This window comes from Lotus japonicus, chromosome 3 (assembly GCF_012489685.1).
Source record: "Lotus japonicus ecotype B-129 chromosome 3, LjGifu_v1.2".
Classification (NCBI taxonomy): domain Eukaryota; kingdom Viridiplantae; phylum Streptophyta; class Magnoliopsida; order Fabales; family Fabaceae; genus Lotus; species Lotus japonicus.
In genome coordinates this window covers 3,873,090-3,898,719 of record NC_080043.1, presented here as the reverse complement: position 1 = coordinate 3,898,719, position 25,630 = coordinate 3,873,090, and the positions used below count along the sequence as shown (strand labels likewise).

Below are 25,630 nucleotides of genomic sequence, written 5' to 3'. Positions count from 1 at the left end.
ACATACTTAGTGCATCTCCAATGCTAGTTCTTAGAGGTGAGTTCTTAAGCTAAGAATTAAGACTTAGGTTCTTAAGCGTTGGAGATGGTTGATGTGGAGTTCTTATTCATTAAAAATGAGAACTAGTACTTATATAAGCAACTTTACGTTATGAGTTCTTAGCATAAAAAAATATTTTTTTCTCTTTCATCCAAATTGCTTTATTACATTACGAGTTTTGTTGTATTGCTTTATGAAAATAAAAAGTATAAATAATGTGGTATTATGAGACCAAATGAGTAGTGCTAAGAACTCAAATTTAAGAACTTGTGGTTGAAGCGAAATATGCAAAAGTTGCTTAAGCATATGTGGTAGTACGAGCCTACATGAATAAGCTTAAGAACTCAACTCTTATGAACTAGCATGGGAGAAGCTCTTATACTTATTAACTAATAAATCTCTAAATATAATATTTTTGTTTGTTGTGTTAAATTGCTCTCGCTATTCCCTATCGAGTGTGATGAAGACTATAGCTTCCTCAAGAGTGCGATTCATAGGATTCGAACTCTCTCGACCTAGGGATTCAAAACAATCACTTTTTATCACTCAAATCGGCATGTATTAGGTCAATAGATATATAAGTTGGGATGGATGAAGCAATTTATATTCCGATGTAAAATATAAAATAAAATATATATATATATATATATATATATATATATTTAAAAGTAATCCTTGTAAATTCCAAAAAGAGATATGAAAAGAAAATATCAGCATTAGGGTTGGTCGGGTCGCTGGTCCTTTTCTTCACCCTCCACTCGCTCTCTCTCTCTCTCTCATTCATTCTTGCTTCGATTCCAGAACTTGCAGCACGAAAATTCGCATCGCTCTCATCTTCATCTTCACTCACTGAAAGGTTAGGGTTTTTGATTCATGTCATTGTCCTTCAACTTTGTTCTACTACGTCATTCGTAGAATGGGTTTTCGGTTTCTGTTGATTTTGTATTCGTTTGTGGTGCCCATGCATCGAGTAATTGAATTCAAAAGGGTTTCTTTATGCCTCTGTTGCCTGTAATTTTCACCATGATCAGAGTTTTTTTGATCCTCTTGAGTTGTAGTCATGTTATGAACAATTGGGTATTCATAGAGCCCTTGCTTTTCTCATTTATATGATCAGTTGTGTTTACTTGATTTTCTGAAGTTAGTTTTTTTTGTTCCATGTTGGAATGAATTGATTGATATGATGAGTAGTAAATTGAATTATAGTTTGGGGTTGGAATTGTATTGAAATTCCATGTCTATAAGTTTCTTAGAAGGTGTTTGATGTCAATGTATGGAGGGGTTTCGGCTTTCTGTCATGACCCGCCATCCGCAATCAAACACTGATGATGAGATGATTTCACTGTTGGGGCTATTAAGGAAAATATATTATTAACTTGTTTGATGATGTGATTACAAGAGACTAGATTTTTACTAATTATGTATATGATTCCCACCACACTGAAATCTAATTTAGATAGAGTTAGAGAAAGCTGAATCATAAAAAACTTTTTTTCCTTCTTTTTCAGTTATGTGGTAAAGGAGAGAACAATAGACAAATAAGGTGAATTTAGTAACTTGAGTTAAAAATATCTCTTATTTGGGTGGCTTATGCTTGTTGAATATGACCTTGTATTACTTAGTTAATTATAATGATTAATACCTTAATGACTCTAAATTCCATACTAGATAGTATATTTAATACGTGTGTATTGTGAAACTTCATGTTCGGAGATGCTTGTGGCAACTAATTATTTCTCTTTAGACAACAACACTGATGTGAACAATGCACAAACTTACCTGCCTCGTGTTGAAGTTCAACTTTTTATTAGAAGAGTGAGGGCGACAAAGATTGAGCTCTAGGTCATTTGGTCATAGAAGCTCTGATGCCATGTTATGAACTAACTAACCCAAAAATTTAAGATGTTGGGTGTAGACACATGAATATTATATCTCTAACACATGTGCTTTGGCTTATCACCATGAAGTTCATTTACAAATATGAAAGATTTTATATAGAAAGTCATGTTTCTTGCGGGGTTGATGTTATGAACAAAACTAGTCATTTGTGTTCCAATTTTTATGTGAATTTGACTTCTAGAACAATTTCTACCTTTTCATACTGTTCTTTCATTTGTAAAACCTTTCGACTTACTTTGGACCGGGAACTTAGTTCTAGCATAGGATGTATCTGATTCTGATGTGAACACTTTTTGATTTAGATGTATAAAATGTTTTTTATTTTATGACAATAGAGAATATGACCAGTGCATATGGAGGCAATGTTTTTTAGAAGTGTTTGATGGACACTGATTTGCCGGTACCTATACCTATCATAATTTGACATAAAAGTGTGTGGATAATTACTAAGGGCATTGATGACAATGGTATAAAAGGAGAGGGCTTGGGTGCCCACTTTCAGATAGGGCATATTGGCTATCCTAGTATGAGTCAAATCTGAGATTGGCATTTATGTTAAGAAAATTCTTTGGAGTCATTGTTATTTATCTATTAAAAAAGGTAAACAAATTATGTGATGATTAACATAATTTGCTAGCTTGCTGATGTGTTAAATCAGTGAGGACTATATTTTGTTTATTTTGCATATTAGCACATGACCCCTTTTGTTTATCATAAGTGTATTTGTATTGATTTACAGGGAACTATTGGATATCAGTGACTTGTTCTTATGTTGTGACAGTCATAGGCATCTATGTCAAACTAAACTAAATTGACTCCACTCTGATCATCATGGCTGGATTGTTGCTTGGTGATATCTCTCATCATGGATCATATCAAAGTGGTTCACAAGGAGGCTCTCAGGACAATCAAGAGTATGGTTCTCGTTGGTACTTTTCTAGGAAGGAGATCGAAGAAAATTCACCTTCCAAACAAGACGGTGTAGATTTGAAGAAAGAAGCTTACCTACGCAAATCATACTGTACATTTCTACAAGACCTAGGCATGAGACTTAAAGTGTGAGTTTCTAAGCCTTTTTGTAACATAATTTTTTGTTGCGTTAGTTCACTATCTAAATTGTCTAGGTTTTCGTGTTTGTGATTTTTCAGTGTTAGACTTCATTTATTTTAAGTTTTCTTGTTTTGTTCAACTGATATAAATGTGTCTGGTGGAAAGCTATTTAAATTCAGAAGGTTTGAATTTGTAGCATTGATTTTTTTACTGTGTATGAGCTGTGTAGCTCTTCAGCATCATGTTTATATATTTATATCGCTGGAAGTATATCGGGAATTTTAATGATTATCTCTGATCATACATGGGCAATAGCTAATATATCATAATGTTTATATTGATTTAATTGTGGTGCAGACCTCAGGTAACTATTGCCACAGCAATAATTTTTTGTCATCGGTTCTTTCTTCGGCAATCCCATGCAAAGAATGACAGGAGGGTGAGTCTGTTTTTTGTAATGTCAAGTTGCATATTGTCATTCTCTATGTGGTCAATTTATCCTTGTGTCTGACTGTGCCTAGAGGGATATAAATTGCATATTATCTTTAATAGATAGTCGTACTCTTCTCTGAACCATGTATAAATTTCTGCTTTATATGAATTTCTATAAGTAGTGATAGCAAACTATTTATTGGCTGGCTTAATATCATGTGTTCATGCTTCAGCAGAGTTGTGGATATTGTATTTACATCCTCTGGTTTAGTGCCATGCTTGAATAATGAATTGGATTTGGGTCCATATCTTTTTAGGGAAAATTGTAGCTCTTTAAATTTTGCAAATTAAGGGCTCGTTTGTAGCTATTATATTTTTCTTGAAGTGTTTGGGTATGTTTTGATGAAAAGCAGGTTTTGAAAAAAATACAAAGACGGATTATTTGTTGAAGCTATTTCTAGTAGTTTTTGAAAAAAGAAATTCTAGAAGAGAGATAATCAGAATCCCCTTTTTTAGGTAACTATCTCATTTAGTTATGCAATCTTATCCCTATTTTTGAATCCAATCATAATTTTTTTTATAGCCTTTAAAGTAATTTTATATGAAAAAACTACATTTCTACAACCAAATGAGTTAAAATCATTTCTTAAAAAAACACTTTTTTTATTTGTAAACAAATATCAAATAACTTGTTCTTTAATAAAGTCTCTTAAAATAAAAACATTCTCACACAACCCTTTTTTTGGACAAATTTTTTCATACAACCTTATAACCACTTCTATTTAAAGCATACACAAATGGGCCCTAAGCCCAAATTTTCCTTCAGCATTTGTTTGAGTTCATATGAAAATCTACCCCTATGTCTTTTCGTGCATTGTTTATAAATTTATCTTTTATCGACTATGGTTTTATGGATGTTGCATAATACATATGATAGAATGTTAAATTTGACACATGTTCTGCAGATCATTGCTACCGTGTGCATGTTTCTTGCTGGGAAGGTTGAAGAAACTCCTCGCCCTCTAAAAGATGTTATTCTTGTTTCATATGAAATTATACACAAGAAGGATCCTGCAGCTGTTCAGAGAATCAAACAGAAGGTATAGCATATGCCCCTAACTAACTTGTGCTTTTCTATGAAGCAATTTTGGCTCCCATCATTGAACTACCTGTTGATAATTATTTTGTTTACATTTAATTGATTTAAACTGTCTTCATGGTTTTTTTATCTTTCACCCAACTTTAGTTCCAGTTGAAATGTTACATTCATCACAGTTGACGGTACATTTTAGTCACTTTTGCTAGAAGACCGTGCCTGTAACAGTTTTGATGTGCAAGTTCATTCTAAATTAAACTATTTGAACTGATTTTTTTTAATATTTTTTATGTATTTAACCTTCTGGGAATTTATTTCAAAATCAAATTTCATTTGAATTTTTCATTGAGTTCCCAGTTTTCTTTTCTAATATGATTTTTTCTCATACAAATATCTTTACTTGAAAATGTGGCACAGGATGTGTATGAACAGCAGAAAGAATTAATTTTACTTGGAGAGAGGGTTGTTCTTGCAACTCTTGGTTTTGATCTTAATGTGCACCATCCTTACAAACCTCTTGTTGAGGCAATTAAGAAATTCAAAGTTGCTCAAAATGCTCTTGCTCAAGTTGCATGGAATTTTGTTAATGATGGGTATGAAGATTGCTCCATTTCTGTTTTGGCCAATGGCCTTTGATTTTACTTTGCTGACATGAGGATGTGGTATGCAGGCTTCGGACATCTCTTTGCCTGCAGTTTAAACCCCATCACATTGCAGCTGGAGCCATATTCCTTGCTGCGAAGTTCCTCAAGGTGAAGCTCCCATCAGACGGGGAAAAGGTTTGGTGGCAAGAGTTTGATGTCACTCCCCGCCAGTTGGAGGGTTGGTGTCTTCTTTTTTAGTACTATATAAAGAAATGAGAAACAAAAGTACTATCTCTTCGTCAAATATCTATTTCCCCTGCACCTACTCTTATTGCTTATTTCTTTTTTCTTAATGTGTGGCGGTGTCCTACAAAGAATCTAATTATTGAACTTTTGAGGAGAATACCTTTATTATCATCTGGATAGACCCATCACTGTATTTATACTTTCTGCAGAAGTTAGTAATCAAATGCTGGAGCTATATGAACAAAACCGAATGGCACAGTCAAATGATGTTGAAGGAACCACAGGAGGTGGCAACAGGGCAACTCCAAAAGCTCCAACTAGCAATGATGAAGCTGCATCCACAAACAGAAATTTGCATATCGGAGGTCCAAGTTCAACACTTGAAACATCAAAACCTGCAACATCTAAAAATGTTTTTGTGTCATCTGCTAATCATGTGGGACGCCCTGTATCGAATCATGGTGTAAGTGGAAGCACCGAAGTGAAACACCCGGTGGAAGATGATGTCAAAGGCAATCTACATCCTAAACAGGAACCTTCAGCATATGAGGAAAACATGCAGGAAGCTCAAGACATGGTGAGATCTCGATCAGGTTATGCCAAAGGTAATCAACATCCTAAGCAGGAACCTTCAACATATGAGGAAAAAATGCAGGAAGCTCAAGACATGGTGAGATCTCGATCAGGTTATGGCAAAGAGCAAGAGAGCAACGTTGGGAGAAGCAACATTAAGGAGGAAGATGTTGAATTGAATGATAAACATAGCAGCAAGAACCTAAATCACAGAGATGCTACATTTGCCTCGCCGAATCTGGAAGGCATTAAAAAAATCGATAGGGACAAGGTAAAAGCTGCATTAGAGAAACGAAAGAAAGCAACTGGTAATATTTCTAAGAAAACTGAGTTAGTGGATGATGAGGATCTGATTGAGAGGGTCAGGGAACTCGAAGATGGAATTGAATTGGCTGCTCAGAGTGAGAAGAATAAACAGGATGGACGGAAAAGCTTGTCTAAGTCCTTAGACAGATCAGCTTTTGAGAATATGCAGCATGGAAAACATCAAGATCATTCAGAAGAGCATCTCCATTTGGTGAAGCCATCACATGAAGCAGATTTAAGTGCTGTAGAAGAAGGGGAGGTGTCTGCACTTGATGACATTGACCTGGGACCCAAGTCAAGCAACCAGAAGAGAAAAGTAGAGAGCTCCCCTGATAATTTTGTGGAGGGGAAAAAGCGGCATAATTATGGTTCCGGATCTACCCACCATAATCGCATTGATTATATAGAAGATCGAAACAAGGTCAACCGGCTGGGACATGCTGAGAGGGACAGCAAAAGGCATATACAGGAAAACCAAGTTTGATGCAGTGTTTTAGTGTGTTTAATTATGTGCATTTACCATCTTGAATCGCGTACTTAAAGCTACTATTTGTAGCTTCAACTTTACGTCGCTTGCGTGATTGCACTAGTTTCCAAATACACTGTTAGTGTGGCCGAGCCTGTCTCATTGTTTTCAAGTCTTGTCTGGGTATACACATGCTTCTTGGAAAAGATCCTGGAATGCTCTCAACTCTAATAATCCAACTGCCTCTGCTGCCCACCAAATCCCCCAGGGCATGGGAATTTAACTAGATAGAAGGTAATTTGAACTAATTTAGTTCGGTGAAGGATCAATTCCATTTCATGGATACATGGGGAAACTTGTGTTGTTGAAAGTGAGATTTTGTTTAAATTAAGGATGGACTTATAATAGAACGTCTATATTCCTGTGGGATCATAGATCTATTATTTATATCATTATTGTCCATGTGAAATCATAGTTAACTAGTTGTGATGATAATGATGATTTTGATGATGGTGATGATGATGAGAAACACTAAGTGGTTAAAAGAGGGAAGCAAATTGCTCGCGTTGTATCTTTTCAGAAATGAGATGTTGAGTGAATAATGCACTTCACAGATTTTTTATTTTCTTGTTGATAAAGTGAAGCTTTCCATTATCAGGCCAAACAGCACAAATGAGCTAAACAAATGGGCTCTTAGCCTAATCTGGTAATATGCTAGACCTATTAAAAGATAAAACAAGACATGCTATGGCCTATGGGAGCTTACCTTGATAAATTCTAGGGTAAGATACACTTTCAGATAGAAAGGGACGTTAGATACTAAAAGGGGAGCTCCAAAAAAAATATATTAAAGGGGGAAATCAGGCAGATTTCACTCGCTAAACTAACAAGGCTAGACTCTTTCACTAAGGAAAAAAATACATTATTTTGGTAAGACAATTCACTCTCACCGGCTTCTCCTCCTTATTGCATCTGGTCATGATGATGACAATGTTACGGGTGAATCAAGTTGAGGTATGTGGAGTTGCAAGATCGAGATGGGTATCATCACACTTTGTGGAGGGATTGTTGAAGCTTTGAAGGAGACGCCATTTTCGGTGTGTAGATAGTGTGACGCAAGATTGTGTTCTTCTAATCAAGCCACCCACAAAAAACCACAATGAGGCAACAACCTTTTGAGACGAAGCTCTGAATGTCTTAGAGGACAGTGGCAATGAGCCACTATGATATGACGTCTTTGATCATATGAGAATATTGTGGTGTGTTGATTCCTTTAGTAGAAACCATAGGTTAGGATTTCTGTTTAATTGGAGTTATTAATACCAATTAGGGGCGATCAAGACTCCCACAAAGTTAATTTTCTGCATTCGGAAAATTTTCTTCTGAAGTTTTCTTCTAAAGTTATTATATTAAAAGTTTCTTGCGAATTTTTCTTGCAAAATGTTTTTGAAGTATATTTCGCTCGAAAATTCCGTCAAATCTGAAGGAACACAAGTGTTTGGGTGGCTCACATTGTGAAGCAGGTGAGCGAAAAAGAATGGAGAAGTGAACATGCCTTAGGAGTTAGCTTGTTAGTTTCAAAGTTTTAGAGGTGAGTGAAGAAGAATGGAGAAGTGAACATGCCTCAAATTTTACTCCCATGTAAAATTGAGGATTTAGAAGGGAGACAAGTCATTTCACTAAAATAAGGTTGATCATTTTATGAGTAAAATTTGTATTTTAAAAGTGAGTGTATAACAAATAAATATTTTGAAGCAATAATTCTAATTTACACGAGAGATAAGCCGTTCGAGTGAGAATAATCCATGTTGAATTGATAACTAATGATCTCTTTAAAAAAATATAATAATACAAAGTTATTAGGCCAAAACAGAAAGAATAGAATGTGGTGTGTAGGTCGTGCACCGGAAGTGTCCAACATCATTAGAGATTCCAAGGAGGCAAGCAATCAATTGATGTGATCTGATAAGAATAGAGATAGAGAGGAAATTGGTTGTATGTGGAGTTTTTGTACTATTTAAGTGTCTAAAAATCATTAACTCTTTTGGTTAAGCAAAAGTAAGATGCTCAATGATCAATCCCATTTACCAAAAAAAAGCAGGAAAAATACTTCAAAAGCCCTCCAATTATTTATCGTGAAAAGAACATTTTTCATTCTATCTTTCCTCAGCTGTGGGGGTTTCCACATCCTTACTCAGACTTGTTAACAATAATCTAATCAATCAAAATATTAATCAATCAAAATTTGATCAAGGCAAAGTTTGTATGACATTTCACCATTGACAAGCATTCTAAGGCCAGCTTTAAGCTCTGGTATCCCTTCCTCCAAAACAGCACACACACGAAAGATGGGAACACCATGGACCCTTCTCTGTAACTCAAGGTACACTTCATCTGCACCTTCCTCATCAATCTTATTTGCAACTATCAAGGATGGCCGATTGGATAACCCATCCTGATGGTACTCGAGCTCCAGTATTAAGTCCTTCAGCTGTTCCCATGGTGGAATCCCCTTTCTTCCATGTAAAGCAGCAGCCAAATCTACCACATAAGCCAGAACCTTAGTGCGTTCTATGTGGCGCAGAAATGCATGTCCGAGTCCACGGTTTTGGTGTGCACCCTTAATAAGTCCAGGAATATCAGCCACTGTTATTGAGAAATCATCAAAGTTTAGATTCCCTAAATTTGGCCTAAGAGTAGTGAAGGCATAGTGACCAACAGCAGGCTTAGCCCTTGATATCGCCCCGAGTAAGGTGCTTTTACCAGCATTAGGCATTCCCACAAAGCTCACGTCAGCAATGCTCTTGAGTTCTAATATAAGAACATTCTCAGAACCAGGCATACCTGCATTCAGAGAGGAGCAAACACTGTCAGAGTCCTCAAGATTAGATATGTGTTGACGACATGCTCCTGCCTTTGTAGTTATAGGCTTCCTCGAATCTTTGGAAGTAGAAAGATTGCCAGGACCACCCTCTCCTCCACGTGCAACGATCATTTGTTGACCTTCTTCTGTCAGTTCAGCAACATTATATAGTATCTCTTGTTCCTCTTGTTCCTCTCCTATATACTCTGTGCCAAATTTGGGAGTTCCATTAGAAATAGAAAGTTGAGAAAGTACATCTGTTGATGCAACATGTCCTGATTTTACAGATTTCTCAACATTTTTTTCAGCTGCTTGTGATGAAGAGCAGCCAGTAGGATGTATTGTTTTGACTTCTTCTCCATTTGTAGCATTGGAGATAGAACCATTGCCATGGTCTGGAAGATCATCAACAAGTGCACCAGAAATCTCCCAAGGGTCTGTATCTGCTGAGGATTCAGTTTTGACTATAGAAGGTATATCACCATTAACAAGATGAATTACAGTTCCAACGGGTACATGGACAACCTATAAGAGAATATATTTAGGAATGAACTCACATTTCTGTATTATTGCAAACAAAAGAAAATTATGAAACAGTTTTATAGATGAGAGAAGAGGCAAACTTTAGTCACCTTATCAGCACCCCTGGTTCCTATTTTATTCTTTGATGATCCTGGTCCTCCTTTCCCTGCTATCTATGGGACACCATTAGCATCAAACTTTTCATTTTTTCAGCAGAAATTGGATAGAAGATGTAAGTGCATACCAGGTGGTGTTGTAAACCACTGAAGTCCCAAACTCTGGGAGAGCATTCTAGAATCACATCACCACCTCTCCCGCCATTGCCACCTACAATAAACAACATTGTAATCAGCTCTATTGCACCCCAATCAAGATTTCTTAACATCAATCTGATAATAGTATTTACAATAGCACAGTTCTGAATCCTGACTACTGAATAATTACATTTTAAACAAATAGATTAAAAATTTGACGGAACCAAAGGTATACATAATAAGCAGAAGTTGAAAATGCACCATCAGCTCTGCCCTGGCGATCATGACGGCTACGATGAAAGCTGCTGCAACCAGATCCTCCATCTCCTGCTTTTGCAATTATCTTAAACTTGTCTATCATTCTTCTCTCCTACAAATAAAGATCCAAAACCACGACACAGTGCTTAGAAACAGAAAATGAATCACAGTTAGCCCAATTTTTTTGTTGCATTGAGTTGTAGAAAAAATAAGTTGGTGATCACCTGTAAAGGAGCAAGCTTAGACTTCTTGTGAGGAGCATCTGAGTAACAAGAATAAACGGTAGCAGACCGTCTATTTATACAAGTTTGAGTAAAAGCTTCTATGCGTCGAAGGGATCTTGCTTGAAAGACCAGCATTTGTGTATGTTCAGTATCCCTCAATAAAATCGTAAAGTTTTGGAATGGAACCAAATAGTCTTTAATTTGTAGGAACTTCACACCTTCAGAAACAGCTGAACAAAAGAGATTGAAGATTAATAATTGACTAACACCAAGCAAGTTAGTTCCTATACAATGAACTGAGAAACAAATAGGATTTTTTTTGTAGGATTTCTCCTTGTGGTAGTTCCTGAAGCAGGTGATATGCATGGTCAAATTCAAGGTTTTGTGATTTTTTTAACAGGTTGAATAGATGATTTTGGAAAAGAAAGAAAAAATCCAAAGAAATTTTTTCTTGCTTAAGTAGAGTATAGTAAATGACTGAGAAATCATCTGACTATCAAGGGGATTGATTCTACAACCAAGCAAACCTCGATATCAAGAAATATATACAAGAGCTTTCAAGAGTTCACAACCACTCCTCATCCTTCTCCTTCCAAATTATTGCTTGTAACAAATTTTGAAGTTATAACAGCAACATCATCTCTACTCAAACAAATAAATTTCTCCTCCATTTTGTGACTAACACCAACCTTCAGCCACCTCATACTTAAATTATAAACTTGAATTTAAAACCATATATAAAACAAACTCCACAAATATGGTATCTCTGTGTTTTCCCTATATCAGGTATCTGCTATTTGTTCCTATCTTATCTTATGTTACTATAATTAGAGCTTGCTCTCTATTTCTCCCAATAATTCCAATCTAAATACCTAGGATGCACGGGTGCGGGTACAAGATTTTTTCAAAATCCTAGGTACGGGTACGTTAATACATATATATACACACACAGGCAAAAGTGCAACATGTCCAAATACTAGCCAAACAATATCCATGGCAAAAGAGCTCTAGAGAAAAATATCATAGGTGTACTAAGACCACACATCAAACAGTTTGTAGGCAAGATCAAATATGAGTTCTGAAACATGAATTCACAATAAAATAAGAAAAAAACTGAGCTTTGAAATGGAAATGGAAAGTGGAGGCAACAAACAAACATTCACAATGAATCCAACAAACAAGGAAGGAAATAACTGAGAAGAAAGAAGAGAAATAGACATACCAGGTGCGAGGACGGAGGCGGAGCACCGGCAGAAAGAGGCTGTCTTCTTGCTTCACTTCGGTGGAGCGATTTGGGATTTAGGGTTTAAAGCAATGAAGTGAAGCAGCGATTGATTTTAGAGTTAGTTTGGCTGTAACGACTAACGAGAGAGAAGGAAGAGGTTTATTTTTTTTGAAAGGAAGTTTGATATTGCAAAAATGAAACTTTTTTGGTATTCATATATAAATTTTTTTTGACAGGGTATTCATATATAAAAATAAATTTTATTTGGATAGAATAAAATTCAAATAATTTTAAGATAAAAATCAGGGTTCTTTTGCTTAAGCCCCTCAAAATTTTTTTTTTGTGTGGAAACCACCCCTATTTGAAAAATAATACATAGCTCTTGGTCTCTACCGTCACCTTCCATTCACATTGAGTGATGAATCACTTAACGAAAGTTGACGTAGCATGATTTTAGAGAGATTTTAAACTAAAGTACCAATATTTTAGAGGGACCTAAAATTAATTTTTATCATGGTTTTATGTCCCTCAGAAATCATGATTCTTTAGTTTAGGGCCCTCTAAAATTATAATTTTTTTGTTTAGGTCCTCTAAAGGATGGAAGCTAACGACAGATGCTAAAACATACCTTAGTATTATTTTCCATTTAGGGGTGTTTTTCAAGAAAAATTATTTAGAGGAGTCTAAACCAAAGAACCCTAATTTTAGAGGACCAAACACATATTTACACCTATTTAAAATATAATAAAACCTACATTATTCTTAAATTTCTAGGTCCAAGTTCTAGAAGGAAAATGTTGAAAGATGGAGGTCGAGGAGGAGAGGAGGGAGAGGTTTGGGGGAGAAGAGAGGATGGAAAAGGTTTGAGTGCGATGATTCACCGAAAAAGATGGTTCATTGATTCATTGGACCAACAAGCAGGTGACTAGAACCAAAAAAAAAAACATAACTAGTTTGAACTATTTACCATCAGTTTTGCATGTCCGGTTATAAGAGAAGATCAAACGTCCTCAACAACAAGTCCTAGTTGAACCGGTCTGATTGACAGGTTCGGTTCAATTCTGCAAACATTGGTTTTAAGAGAATTTTGTTTTCTTTTATCCACCACTGTTAAAATTTAAGGGAACATTAATATTATACAAATTATACCTTTAACTTGAAAAAATAATTCTTGATAATACTAGTTAAATTGAAGAGTGAATTTTTTTTTTTTGAATCAAGAGTGAAAATTAATAAGAGATAAATATATTTAAGAAACGGGACGATAATTTTCATAAAAAAAATACCATTATTAATATTTATCAATAAATGTGTTTAAACTTTAAAGTTACAAATATGTCATCCTTTTCCTCTTCTTCGTGTAATTTTTTTTTTTGTCAAATACAAAAGAATAGAGGGCGCATTATTGTTTTAATTTTAGGTTACAATATATATTAAAAAAATAACAATATATATTACTATAGGTTACTTAGGGGATATTATTGTCTTTTACAATGTGTTTATTGTGATGAAAAATTAATAACAATATACATGGAGATATAAAGATAATTATAAAATATGTTTCGAGAAAAAAAAAACAATTTCGAGTTGGCGCTTAAGTTTTTAATTTGAATCAATATCCATTTGAAAAAGGGGGAAAAGAACTTGTTAAAAAACAAAAATGGCAAATGGCAAATAGCTAAAGAAATATAATATGTAGAGCCGTTTTGGAGGGAAACGACACAAAATTGAAACCTAGGTATGGACACGCGAAAAAATAAAAAAGACCAACCTGGTGAAGGGGCCCATCACCAACCCAATGATAAAAAAAAAGTCCCTTTTTTTTTTTCAAAACCCATTTTTTAATATTAAAGTAATAAATTCTTTTTTTTTTGAAAGTAAAGTAATAAATTCAAATATGATGTTGTGTATGTCTTTAATTATATTATATGATCATTGAGTATTTTTTTTCTGAATTACTTTTTACACATAAAAGCTATCATACAATTTTTTCTTAAATTTAATTTTATCCATGTACACAATACATTTTCAAATATTTTGTGGAAGTGTTTTTTGTGAGTCTGGTTTCACACTTCGCTCAACATAAATTTAAAGACAAAAATCCTAACACGTAAATGAAAAATCATCAATGTGGAGTGTTGAGGAAAATGTGAATATGGGCACACTCCAACCCTTACACAAACATACATGTAATACAAAGACTAACATATTGCATCTTGTAATGTGACCGCTTCGACTCTTCAGATCGTTCTGGTCCTTAATAGTGGGTAAGAGATCCTCTGCCGATCTGTGAATGTTTGTTCCATATCTTGCACCGGTAGGAGATAAGAGACGAGCTTTTGCGAGGCTTCAAACCCTAACCATCAAACGATAAAGTATAATATACATCAATAAACTCATAGATAAATAAAATAAAAATAAAAAATTCCCTAGCTCTAAACAATTGTTGAAAATGGTCTGGTTCTTACAAACAACAACATTTGTTTATTTGTCTCCTTTGTTCTCCCAGACAGCTCTCTCTCTCTCTGTCTGTCTACAACACAGATAGCCAACACCACCCACTCTCTTCCTCCATTCTTCCCTCTCCATCATCACTGACTGGAGAGTGGTGGTGGTGGTGGTGGAAGAACCTATCAAATCCACAATCATCATGTCTCAGGGTTCAGGAAATGGCGTCGATTTCGACCTCCCCGACGAGATTCTCTCGGTTATTCCGACCGACCCGTATCAGCAGCTGGATCTCGCTCGCAAGATTACCTCCATGGCCATCGCTTCCCGTGTCTCCTCTCTTGAGTCCGACACCACGCGCCTCCGCCAGAAGCTCCTTGAGAAGGACCGCCTCATCGTCGACCTTGAGGACCGTGTCTCCTCCCTCACCCGCGCCTCTCACAACGCTCACTCCGCCCTCAACACTGCCATAGAAGAAAATGTTCGTCCAATTCCATCTTTTCAATTTGGTTTAGAGTGAACTCTCATTTATTTGTTTTCACAAATTATAGATTTTTAAAAAAATAAGTGAGAGTATGTAAGCTACACTATGTGTACACAACAATGGTAAATGAAAATTGCAACAAATGCAAGAAAGGTTAATGTGGTAAAATTAACTGTGTTATTTGGCAGAAATCATAGGGTAGTGGTGATAACTATCACTTTTTAGTGTTTTTCATGTGTATATTGTTGAAGATTTAAGTGTGAGTTGGAGTTCTACATTGGTTAAGAATGGGTGAGGTGAGGATAATATAAGAGAAGTGACCCATTAAACCCATTGGCTTAAGGGTTTTAAATGTGGTGTCCGATTCTCTTGGTGTCTTTACTCTTGGCCCGTTGGTGCTTTGAGCTGCCCTTGACTCCCTAACCCCAACACGTGGTATTAGAGCTGATGGTTGGTGTGGCCATTGTGACAGGCAACTTCTGCTGGGGGGGGGGGGGGGGAGGAGTATGATTATGTGGTGGTGGCTCATACTTGATAAATTATATATCCTAGTGTTTGAATAATGAATAGGGCTAGGTAAGAGTTAAAGAGACTTATTTATGTTGAAGAGTGGGACTTTTTTTAAATTCTTTGTGCGGATTGATAAGAAGGAAGATGATATTGTATTTTACTTTGTGGTTGTAGGTAAAGCTTTCCAAGGAGAGGGATGAATTAGCAGCAACAGTGAAGAAGCTAAGTCGAGACTTTGCAAAGGTGAATATTTGTTTTGTTTCTTTATCCTGTCTTGCGTTTTGATTTATTTGCAATGTTTCTGTCTGTCTTTAGTTACTTTGTGCTTGAGCTCTGCCCAGTTTACTATCACTTCCTATGTTCTACTTTTTGAAGATTGTTAAAACTTAAATGTTGTCCGACACATGTTACATGTTATCAATCATAAAAGATATTACCCCAATTCATGGTTGTGGTAATATCTGCTTCAATGGTTTATTTAAATGGTACCATTACTTGGTGTATGCCTCAAAGTAAGATATTGCAACTTTTGGATCACAATGGAGTTTGTTTTGATGTGCATAAAAGTGAACAACTATTGATGTCGCTTACTGATAGGCCGTGATTTCAGTTTAATGATTCATATCCTTGACCACTTCATATTCTACTGGTAGAGCCTTGAAATATGTTGGTTGGTAATGTAAAACATGCCCAAAGCCGTTTGTTTTGATCACAATGGAGTTTGTTTTGATTTGTCCAGTGTGCACATCTTTTATGGGGGTAAATTACACTCCTCCCCTAAGAGATGCTCAAATTATGCAACCATCTCAACTCTATTTTTAAAAATTACACTGACAACATTTGAGATATGTAATGTGTTAAACTTTGATTTCTTTTAATGTAAAAGAACCTCTTAGCCATGGTGAACGACTATGAACAAGCCTCCTGACATCATTTGTCCTCTCTTTACAACTTTCAGTATCACCAGCAATTTATTTTGAACACCCTATTATATTAGGACTTAAGAAGATGAAACCTAGTTTTTGATACCCTTACTGTAGGTTTGCAACGTCACTTAAAACCTTCATTTCATGTTTTTAAGTCCCAACTCAACAATAAGGGTTCAAAGCTAGTTGTTAATGATGTTGAGAGCCACACAAGAGAAAGATTGCCCTTACTACTCATTCACATTAAATTAGATGAAGGTGTAGCACATACTATTCTCTGAGGGGAGGGAATATAATTTTACAAACTAAAAGAGAAAGTGTCATTTAACCATTTCTCGGGGAAGAATAGAGTAATTTATCCTTACTTTATTCACTAGTGGGATTAATATATCTTTTTTCTTTACTTCTATGATTTTGAACTCATGCAACAATTGACATATATGTGCCTGTGTTTGTACTTTGTACAAATTTTTCCTTTATTTTATTTTATTGCATGCATTTTTTTCCTTGCATATGTACACATGACGCTTATGAGAGTGAAATACTATTACTTTTTTTTATCTCTTCTCTCCCAAATTTCTGTATACCTGACAACTTTTCTTTTTTCCTATTTTTTGATAGTTGGAGACATTTAAAAAACAACTGATGCAGTCGCTAGCTGATGACAATCCATCTGTAAGACATCAATATATTAACTTAACCATACTTATTATAATTGCAATTGATTTTGTTGCTGAAAATGACCAGTACTATTCTCCTAAACGAGTTTTCCCCCTTTATTGTTTTTCATTTCTCTCGGGATTGGGACAGCAAGCTGAAACTGTAGATATCCGAACCTGTGACCAGTCAGTTCCAAAGGCATATCCTGATAAGGGTACCTCCCCTCTCATTGATTATTTGATTATCATTTTCACATATAGCCTTTCTGCTGAAATGATATTTCATAAATGTACTTGTTAAAATTGTTTATATCCATTTTTTATATGCATTGCCCACAGATGATGATGGGAGTGGATATACGACTCATCATTCATACAGTGGCCCTGCAGATGTGGGTAAAACAATTGATGAAGGTAGATGAATTTCCTGGTGTATCATTGATTGTAGATTAAAATCATGCTATTTACTGTTGTTGTTAATTTTCCTAGAATTCAACTATATTCCTGGATACAAGTCTTATCCTGCATAAGAAATAATGTAAAAAGCTAAAATTAATCCTTACTATTTAGCATTCTGGAAATGAATTCTATTATCTATCATCCTTTGATCCTACTTTGGTTGCACGCTTGTCTGAAGTTATTGTATAGAGAAAACTGAAAAATATTGTATTTCATCAAACCAAAAATGGAGAAGCAGGGTATTTCGCTGGAAAGTAATAAGTGTATGGATTTTTCTATTGGACATAATTTAATCTGACTGGAAAAAACTATTCAACAATGGATACAATAAAAGTATAGCTGGAAGTCTGGAACCATGTATGAATGAGGAAAATTGGCCTTTCAGATATTTTAACTTTTAATTATGACATGCATATTCATTGCCTTTTATTTACTTTTTCTCTTTGATCCTATAGCAACCAAGTATTCAGGGCAAAGGTTTTCTATGACCCCATTTATCACACCACGTCTTACCCCAACTGGAACTCCAAAAGTGATCTCAACGGCTGGGTCTCCAAGAGGATATTCTGCTGCTGGATCACCCAAAACTTCTGGGGCCACCTCTCCCACAAAACTTCCATATGATGGACGGTCATCTCTCTCATGGTATTCATCAAGTCAGCAGTCATCGGCTGCAAACTCTCCGCCTCGGGGACGATCAATTCCAGGTTCAAAAGAGTCATTGTTAATCTGCATACAATTTTTTCTCCCCTCTTCATCTACTAAGATAGATCCTGGATGTTTTTCAAGCTTCTTTGCTCCTAGTCCTTGTATTTTACTGTAATTCTTGATTGGAATGTTATGTACATTATGCTGCTGATTAGGGTATTATTCTATATGAACCATGTGGCATAAAGGGGGGGGGGGGGGCACATCTTCAATGTGTTCCATTCTTACATTATTTTCAGTTGATTATTCTTCATAACTTCTAAAAATATTTTTAGGTCGTACTCCAAAGATTGATGGAAAGGAATTTTTTCGTCAAGCCAGGTAACTTTCTTTCTCTCTGCTGTCGTTAAGTGACTTTTTACTTCAGTTTATATAAGAAGCTAAGAAAATGGATTACATGTATCACTTATTTTCAGGAGTCGCCTTTCATATGAGCAGTTCAGTGCGTTCCTTGCTAACATCAAGGAATTAAATGCTCAAAAGCAAACGCGAGAGGTAAGTAAATATTGAATAGTCAGAAGCATTGGATCTTAAACTGAAACTTTTTCCAATTAGTAGATAATCGTTCAACATTTTCTGTATTCTTTTAGGAAACTTTAAGAAAAGCAGATGAGATATTTGGGTCAGATAACAAAGATCTTTACCTATCTTTTCAAGGATTGCTTAACCGGAATGTACGCTAGTTCTGAAAGCAGTGTTTCCTGGAATTGTATGAGTTGGTATGCAAATCCTTTGGTCACCGTATCTCTCTTTGTTGCTCTGTCTCTGCACATTTTTTTTATTGGATTGTGGATGAAGTTGCAGCTTTTTGGCATGCTATCAACAAGCTTTCATTTATAGCCTTAAAAAACCTGACATCATGTTATTAGCTATTCTGCTATTTGCTGCCTTCCATTTTGAGGATTTGATAAAAAGATCTTGGTCTTATTCCATGCTGTCACTTTAGTCAGACTATCCCACATTTTGAATTTTAGGCTTTATAAATTATAAGTAGGGATTGGGTGCAATGCTAATATTTAGTGTAGGGGGAAGTGGGCTTCATTGGCCCATTAAGCTATAGTGATAGAAGCCCTACTTAAAAAAAAAACTTCATATCCAATAATTTGATATTATTTTTGTATGGGTACTGAGAAATCCTAGCAGTAAGTTGTTTCTTTGTTTTTTCAAATAGTTGCCTTCAGCATATTAGTATGAAACAATTTTGATTAGTGATTACAACTATAGATAATTTCATATATTTTTGTTTAATTGACTATTACAGTGATTAATTGTTTTTTAATTGACTATTTTTCAGGTTACTAACCCAACTCATCTTTCTTGGACTGATGATTTGACTCATTCCTCTTTGATCCATTGGATCAAAATCCATTTTAAGCCCTGATATGAGCCATTGAATTTGAGAATATATACTGGCTTTTTTCCTCTTAATCTTTTTTTATTCCCTGTTGCATGCTGTGTGTATAGAAACTCATTATTTTCTGAATGACATGCCCAACAAGCTAAAATGCTGATTGAATTTCGGAAGATTATGGTTTCTTGTACTAGTGTCAGGTGTGTAATGGGAACCTTTTTTAGATGAATTTGACAACTCTCTGTTGTCTGTGATGTGCAGTCAGAGAAATGGTCTGAATGTTTAGTGGCAATGGCGGTTGGTGCAAAAACTAAGTTATGTCCAAGTGAAAACAAAATTCTAAATACAGTTTAAAGTTCTATGCTTAGGAAGTAATACCATATAAATTAGACACTGGATGAGGTTTTTACATATTGATGATCTTGCTAGTTAAAGAATCCAGATTCCTTTGTTTTGAGAACCCAAAATCGCAAGATTTGTGGGTGCACCTTCCACCTTGAAGATCTGTTCTCATATTAATTTATGTTTCAATAATTATATATTTTAATAAGATGAATTTGTATCTGATTCTAAACTTGGAGGAAAGTATTTTCATTAATTTGGGGGGGGGGGGGGATGTTGTTAAAATTTATGTTTTAATTATTTCATTTCATAATTTATTTTGTTTTTGTTCTTTTTTTTAGTGACGTGTCTTAAATGGAGGTGCAATTAGAATAAATGAGGGTGCAATTAGAAGAAATAAGTGAAGGTGGTGTGAATAGAAGAGCCAGCTAGGCAAACACCATCAGCTTTTGGATGGTCACTTGTAGGGTTGGGCGGTTGGCAACAGGCCCCGTGGGTGCGGGTTTAGTCATTCCCACACCCAAACTCAAACTTAACACCCAAATCCGAACCCAAACCCAAAACAATGTGGGTGCAAAAGTTAAACTCAAACTCAAACCCCTGGGTTTTGGGTTACTCAAACCCAAACTCAAAACCCGATGTGAGTACCGAACCCGCAAAAAAACCTAAAAATCCGACCCGGAAACAACTGGTGCATAAGAGAACAATATGAACATAAGTAGATTAAACTTCATCATCTTTTAAATACAATTGAAAAATATAGTTCATGAACATAAGCTTATAAACAACATAATTCATAGATTTATAAACATCTCAATTCTAAATGTCTAACTAAAGAAAACCCTACTTATTAGTAACTTTAATAATATATATAAGGACTGGTAATTACATGCATAAGACTTTGGGTTTGGGGGGATGTTGTTAAAGTTTATGTTTTAATTATTTCATTTCATAATTTATTTTGTTTTTGTTCTTTTTTTTAGTGACGTGTCTTAAATGGAGGTGCAATTAGAATAAATGAGGGTGCAATTAGAAGAAATAAGTGAAGGTGGTGTGAATAGAAGAGCCAGCTGGGCAAACACCATCAGCTTTTGGATGGTCACTTGTAGGGTTGGGCGGTTGGCAACAGGCCCCGTGAGTGCGGGTTTAGTCATTCCCACACCTAAACTCAAACTTAACACCCAAATCCGAACCCAAACCCAAAACAATGTGGGTGCAAAAGTTAAACCCAAACTCAAACCCCTGGGTTTTGGGTTACTCAAACCCAAACTCAAAACCCGATGTGAGTACCGAACCCGCAAAAAAACCTAAAAATCCGACCCGGAAACAACTGGTGCATAAGAGAACAATATGAATGTTCTTGGAATGAACATTGAAGAGAGGTATAGTACCTAGAGGTGGAGGATTGAGCTAAGAGAGAATGAGAATGAGAGAGAGAGAGTGCTGAATTTCATGTGTTATTTCATCAAATGAGCCAAAAGTCCCTTACAATTGATAACTACCTCCTATTTATAGAGCTTGGGTGCTACCTATTGGGCCAATTGGGCCTCCGAGATCAAGGCCCAATTTAAGGCCAGGGCCCCGCCTCAGGGCGGGCTACATGCTGGGCGTTGCCCCTCTAGGGGCTCGCCCAGTCCAATGAACATAAGCAGATTAAACTTCATCATCTTTCAAATACAAAGGAAAAATATAGTTCATGAACATAAGCTTATAAACAACATAATTCATAGATTTATAAACATCTCAATTCTAAATGTCTAACTAAAGAAAACCCTACTTATTAGTAACTTTAATAATATATATAAGGACTGGTAATTACATGCATAAGACTTCGGGTTTGGGTTTGGGTTTGAGTTTAATCAATCCCACACCCGAACCCAAATAGGTTTTATAATTCGGGTGAAACCCAAACCCAACCCACACCCAAAGAAATTGGGTTTTTCCCGAAATTTCGGGTTGGATTTGGGTCGAGCCCCGCGGGTGTGATTTTTTTTGCCATCTCTAGTCACTTGAGGACAAAAATTGCACAATTGTGTTATATGAGGGCCTTAAATTGCTGGTTTTAAACAAATGCAATCAAAATTAAACAATCATGTTAGTTTAAGACCAAAACTGCAAAATATTTTTTTTTGGTAAAATTAGGTTTGAAAGAAATAGTTTAGCATAATATATTCTAATAGAATGATTTATGTTTAGTAATCATAGTTGTTAAATAAAATGTTTTCACTTCCCTCAAAAGTGACATTTGACTCAAAATTCATTTTAAAAAGTGAAAAAAGTTTTGCAAAACGAGTTATCTGTGAATAGAGAAGAAGGCTATTGAGAACCATAAAGTACAATAGAACCTGCCACCAAAACTTGATCATGGGGTGGATTGGTGACTACCAGTAGCTATTCTAGATACAAGATGATTGCAAAAGCAGGAAAAGTTCAAGGATCAGATTCTTATCATGTATTCATGTGGCAAGGGAAGCCAATATTAGAAGCCACATGGAAGGTAGAGACACAATTTGACTCTACTTTATATTCCTTTGGTCTTAAGGGTATATATGAAAAACGTCACTTTTTAGATCTATATAATAGATGTCATTATTAATCTCTTACTTGTACTTAGTCTAGGACTTCACTGTACTTGGTCAGACGAATCTACCGTAGATGAAGTATGTTCTTGAGCCAGACGAATCTTGCTTCTATTTTATAGACGAAGTTTGAATTTATAAGGTAAGACAGTTTTTTTCCAAAGAGATGCAATCTTCCTTGACTCAGGTGCTTGATCTCTTTAACTTAGTGCTTAAATGAATTTGTTTATGAAATTTCAAAACTATAGTTAAGTAGTTTTTTATATGGGTAGTGTTTGACTCGACTTATTTTTGTCTTAAAAATTACTTTTAAGTAAAATTAAAAAATAAAATTTTTTAGAAAAAAGTAAAAGTTGTTTGTCAGTTTTTTTTTAAATTTTTTTAACTTAAAAACTACTTTTAATTTAGAAGCTAATTGTTAGTTAGTAAATTCATAGCATTGGGTGGTTGAAGCGACATGATAGTGGATGGTCAGGTAGCACTGGTGCTGGAGGTCATTGTTACCTATTGGCAGTGGTCGTGGTAGTGGTGGTTGTCACCGGTGGTGAGGGTGGTGGTAGGTGGTGATGAAGGAGGCGATGGTAGTGGGGGGCTATGAAGGAAGGGTTGGTGGCAATGGCAGTGGTGGTGATTCAGGAGGCGGGAGTGGTGGTGATAGTGGTGGTGATGATGGTCGTAGCGGTAGAAACGATGGTGGCGGTGAACGGTTGTGGTGGAGGTGATGGTAGAGGTGGTGTTAGGTGGAGGGTGTTGGTAGTAATGAAGGTGATATTAGTGGTGGCAATGAAAGTGGTGGTGTTGGTGGTGGTGAACGGTTATGGTGGAGGGTGATGGTAGAGGTGGTGATGGTAGTTGAAGGTGGAGGTAAAAGTGGGGGTGATGGTGGTGTTGGAAATGAAGGTTGTGGTGGTGGTAATGGAGGTGGTTACGATGGTCATGTAGGTGGCAACGATGGTGGTGGTGGATGGTTGTGGTGGAGATGATGGTAGAGGTGGTGGAGGTGGATGGTGGCTGTAGTAGTGGATGTGATTGTGGTGGTGGCAATGAAGGTAGTGGTGGTGGTGGTGGTGGCAATGGAGGTGGTGGTCGTGGCGGTGGCAACGATGGTGGTGGTAGACGGTTGTGGTGGAGGTGATGGTAGAAGTGGTGGTGGGGGTGGAGTGTTGTTGAAAGATTTTTTTACCACTCTACGTTCGAATCTCTCAAGACTCAATTGTAGTATAGTAAAAGGTTTTTTCGTATCCGCATGAAATTGCTAACACAAATGTTGATCTCTAGTTAGATTACTCAAGCAATGTGTATCAGAAAGATTGATGATTGTTTCGGTAACTAAAAACACATTTAAACAAAGTGATATAAAAAGATGATTGATATAAAGAGAGAAGAATGTTGGAATTGGAAGTCACCGTTTAACTACTAGTGTCATATGATTCTATATACAAATTCATTCCTATCTATGATTCATCTACACCATTTCAACCCTACTTCATTGATTCCTACATGAGTGGATATATATAACTCACTTTCCTAAACATTGATTCCTCACATGCATATAAAAGCTAAGTTATCTTTAAGATCTGATGTTTAAGGGACTAGCAAACCTAACTCTATTCCTAGCAATTATATTTATTAGATGATTAACTCTAGGTCGGACTCTAGACATCGTAGCTTCCGCTCTAACGCTGAATCAATTGATATGTTCTAGGTGTGCAAACTAAAACATAGCATTAAGAACAAGATAAAACCATTGAATAATGTGATAGAAACGATATTACATATAGAAATCAAGAAGAACACATCATAGTTAAAGGCTACATTCAAATCCAACAAATAAACTTGGCAAACCATATCCATATATTGCTTACAAGAGAAAGCTGAGGTGAAAGTGGCGACCCATGACATCCTATAACCATTCCCAACTCTTCGAATGATCAAGAATATGTTCACCCAAGTCTCCTTTGTGTTCTAGCCGAGTTCCCTCTCTTGAAATGTGAAGAAGTTGCAAAAGATGCCATTTCTCTGTTGACTTTGAGCCTTTAAATGAATCAGATCGAGCAATTGGCGCTAAGCGCCACTTTAAAATGCCTAAACCGCCTTAACATTGGCTAAACGCCACTTTCTGGTGCTAAGCGACAGGCTTCCTTCATAGATGGGTTTTCTTCCTGTCATAATGGTGCTAAGCGCCAGAAAACGGGGCTAAGCGCCATGCCTGCTCCTAAACTTCAATTCTTACTTAATTGCTTGGATTTTCATCAACATTTCTCCTCCAATCAAAAAGTAAAGTTTAATTATGATTAAGATTATATTTAAGACCAAATACTACTAAAATCTGAATATTTACAACTTATGCAAATGAGGGATTTTGAGAAATAAATCACATGTTAATAACAAATAAGTGGCGATTATAATATGGAAAATCACGTAAATTCGACACTTATCAAGGGTAGAGGTGATGTCTCTACAACTTATTTGAAAAAAAAAACTTTCTCATTTAACTTTTTACTTAAAAGTCACTTTTTAATATTTTCTTTTTAAAAACTTATTATCAAGTGTGTCTCACCCAACTTTTATTAAAAGTAACTTAAAAATTAAAAATAAGTCGGGCCAAAAACTACCATAATATCATTTTTGACATTATAATCCTCAAAATCTACTAAGGAATCCTTTTTAGTATCTATATTTGGACTTAATATCCTATAGTCCAATCACTAACTCATTGGTTGGACCCATCATCCATTGACTCAGTACTTGTTCATATTTTAAAACATTATTTACTATGGGTCAATACATTCAATAATATATAATAGATTTAAATACGTTAATATGATATTAAATATTATTTTAAATTTATAGTATAATCATTTAATAATGTTATGTATATTACTCTGTGTAAAACTATTTTACACTGACAGTGCATATCCATTAAACTCATATTACTTTAGTTATCTTATCATAAATATTATATAGATTAATTTCCTTCCACATCACCCAATAGTTAATTAAAACTAAATATGGAAGATTATATATATATTTTAAAAGTAATACATTAATTAACATTACTATACATTATATTAAAAAAGTATATCATCTAAAGAGGACCTTATAAATAAGATGAAAACAATATTTA

At 35.5% G+C, this 25,630-nt stretch overlaps 3 protein-coding genes across 9 annotated transcripts; 2 read left to right on the top strand and 1 right to left on the bottom strand.

The window, feature by feature from the left end:
* Nucleotides 1-736: 736 nt before the first annotated feature.
* On the top strand, nt 737-7,186 carry LOC130745712 (cyclin-T1-3-like). 2 transcript variants are annotated; one of them, XM_057598079.1, is made up of 7 exons: nt 737-895; nt 2,720-2,996; nt 3,346-3,427; nt 4,386-4,520; nt 4,934-5,109; nt 5,187-5,338; nt 5,556-7,186. In XM_057598079.1, the coding sequence occupies exons 2-7, from the start codon at nt 2,770-2,772 to the stop codon at nt 6,707-6,709; spliced, it is 1,926 nt and encodes a 641-aa protein (XP_057454062.1). In that variant the 5' UTR covers nt 737-895; nt 2,720-2,769; the 3' UTR covers nt 6,710-7,186. The 2 variants fall into 2 exon arrangements, with proteins under 2 accessions (XP_057454062.1, XP_057454061.1); XM_057598078.1 differs by having other exon boundaries at nt 2,678-2,996.
* Nucleotides 7,187-8,798: 1,612 nt separating this feature from the next.
* On the bottom strand, nt 8,799-12,212 carry LOC130749112 (probable GTP-binding protein OBGM, mitochondrial). 5 transcript variants are annotated; one of them, XM_057602403.1, is made up of 6 exons: nt 12,035-12,212; nt 10,813-11,042; nt 10,592-10,700; nt 10,321-10,403; nt 10,187-10,249; nt 8,799-10,079 (listed from the first exon to the last, which is right to left on the bottom strand). In XM_057602403.1, the coding sequence occupies exons 2-6, from the start codon at nt 10,945-10,947 to the stop codon at nt 8,922-8,924; spliced, it is 1,548 nt and encodes a 515-aa protein (XP_057458386.1). In that variant the 5' UTR covers nt 10,948-11,042; nt 12,035-12,212; the 3' UTR covers nt 8,799-8,921. The 5 variants fall into 5 exon arrangements, with proteins under 5 accessions (XP_057458386.1, XP_057458388.1, XP_057458391.1 ...); XM_057602405.1 differs by lacking the exons at nt 10,813-11,042; nt 12,035-12,212 and having other exon boundaries at nt 10,187-10,245; nt 10,566-10,700; XM_057602408.1 differs by lacking the exons at nt 10,813-11,042; nt 12,035-12,212 and having other exon boundaries at nt 10,187-10,242; nt 10,566-10,700.
* Nucleotides 12,213-14,506: 2,294 nt separating this feature from the next.
* On the top strand, nt 14,507-19,949 carry LOC130748516 (uncharacterized protein At4g15545). Of its 2 annotated transcripts, XM_057601747.1 has the most exons (10): nt 14,508-14,966; nt 15,654-15,722; nt 17,027-17,080; nt 17,216-17,279; nt 17,404-17,478; nt 17,979-18,230; nt 18,507-18,552; nt 18,648-18,726; nt 18,822-18,950; nt 19,526-19,919. In XM_057601747.1, the coding sequence occupies exons 1-9, from the start codon at nt 14,688-14,690 to the stop codon at nt 18,912-18,914; spliced, it is 1,011 nt and encodes a 336-aa protein (XP_057457730.1). In that variant the 5' UTR covers nt 14,508-14,687; the 3' UTR covers nt 18,915-18,950; nt 19,526-19,919. The 2 variants fall into 2 exon arrangements, with proteins under 2 accessions (XP_057457731.1, XP_057457730.1); XM_057601748.1 differs by lacking the exon at nt 17,404-17,478 and having other exon boundaries at nt 14,507-14,966; nt 19,526-19,949.
* The last annotated feature ends 5,681 nt before the right edge of the window (nt 19,950-25,630 follow it).

What these genes read in the sequence shown, in the direction of transcription:
- LOC130745712 (XM_057598079.1), top strand. Translation starts at nt 2,770, where the DNA reads ATGGCTGGATTGTTGCTTGGTGATATCTCTCATCATGGATCATATCAA. An exon ending in TTCAGAGAATCAAACAGAAG is followed by an intron (nt 4,521 to 4,933) that starts GTATAGCATATG and finishes AATGTGGCACAG; the next exon opens with GATGTGTATGAACAGCAGAA. An exon ending in CACTCCCCGCCAGTTGGAGG is followed by an intron (nt 5,339 to 5,555) that starts GTTGGTGTCTTC and finishes TACTTTCTGCAG; the next exon opens with AAGTTAGTAATCAAATGCTG.
- LOC130749112 (XM_057602403.1), bottom strand. Translation starts at nt 10,947, where the DNA reads ATGCTGGTCTTTCAAGCAAGATCCCTTCGACGCATAGAAGCTTTTACT. An exon ending in CTAAGCTTGCTCCTTTACAG is followed by an intron (nt 10,701 to 10,812) that starts GTGATCACCAAC and finishes CTTTATTTGTAG; the next exon opens with GAGAGAAGAATGATAGACAA. An exon ending in TCGCCAGGGCAGAGCTGATG is followed by an intron (nt 10,404 to 10,591) that starts GTGCATTTTCAA and finishes TGTTTATTGTAG; the next exon opens with GTGGCAATGGCGGGAGAGGT.
- LOC130748516 (XM_057601747.1), top strand. Translation starts at nt 14,688, where the DNA reads ATGTCTCAGGGTTCAGGAAATGGCGTCGATTTCGACCTCCCCGACGAG. An exon ending in TCGGGGACGATCAATTCCAG is followed by an intron (nt 18,231 to 18,506) that starts GTTCAAAAGAGT and finishes AAATATTTTTAG; the next exon opens with GTCGTACTCCAAAGATTGAT. An exon ending in CTCAAAAGCAAACGCGAGAG is followed by an intron (nt 18,727 to 18,821) that starts GTAAGTAAATAT and finishes GTATTCTTTTAG; the next exon opens with GAAACTTTAAGAAAAGCAGA.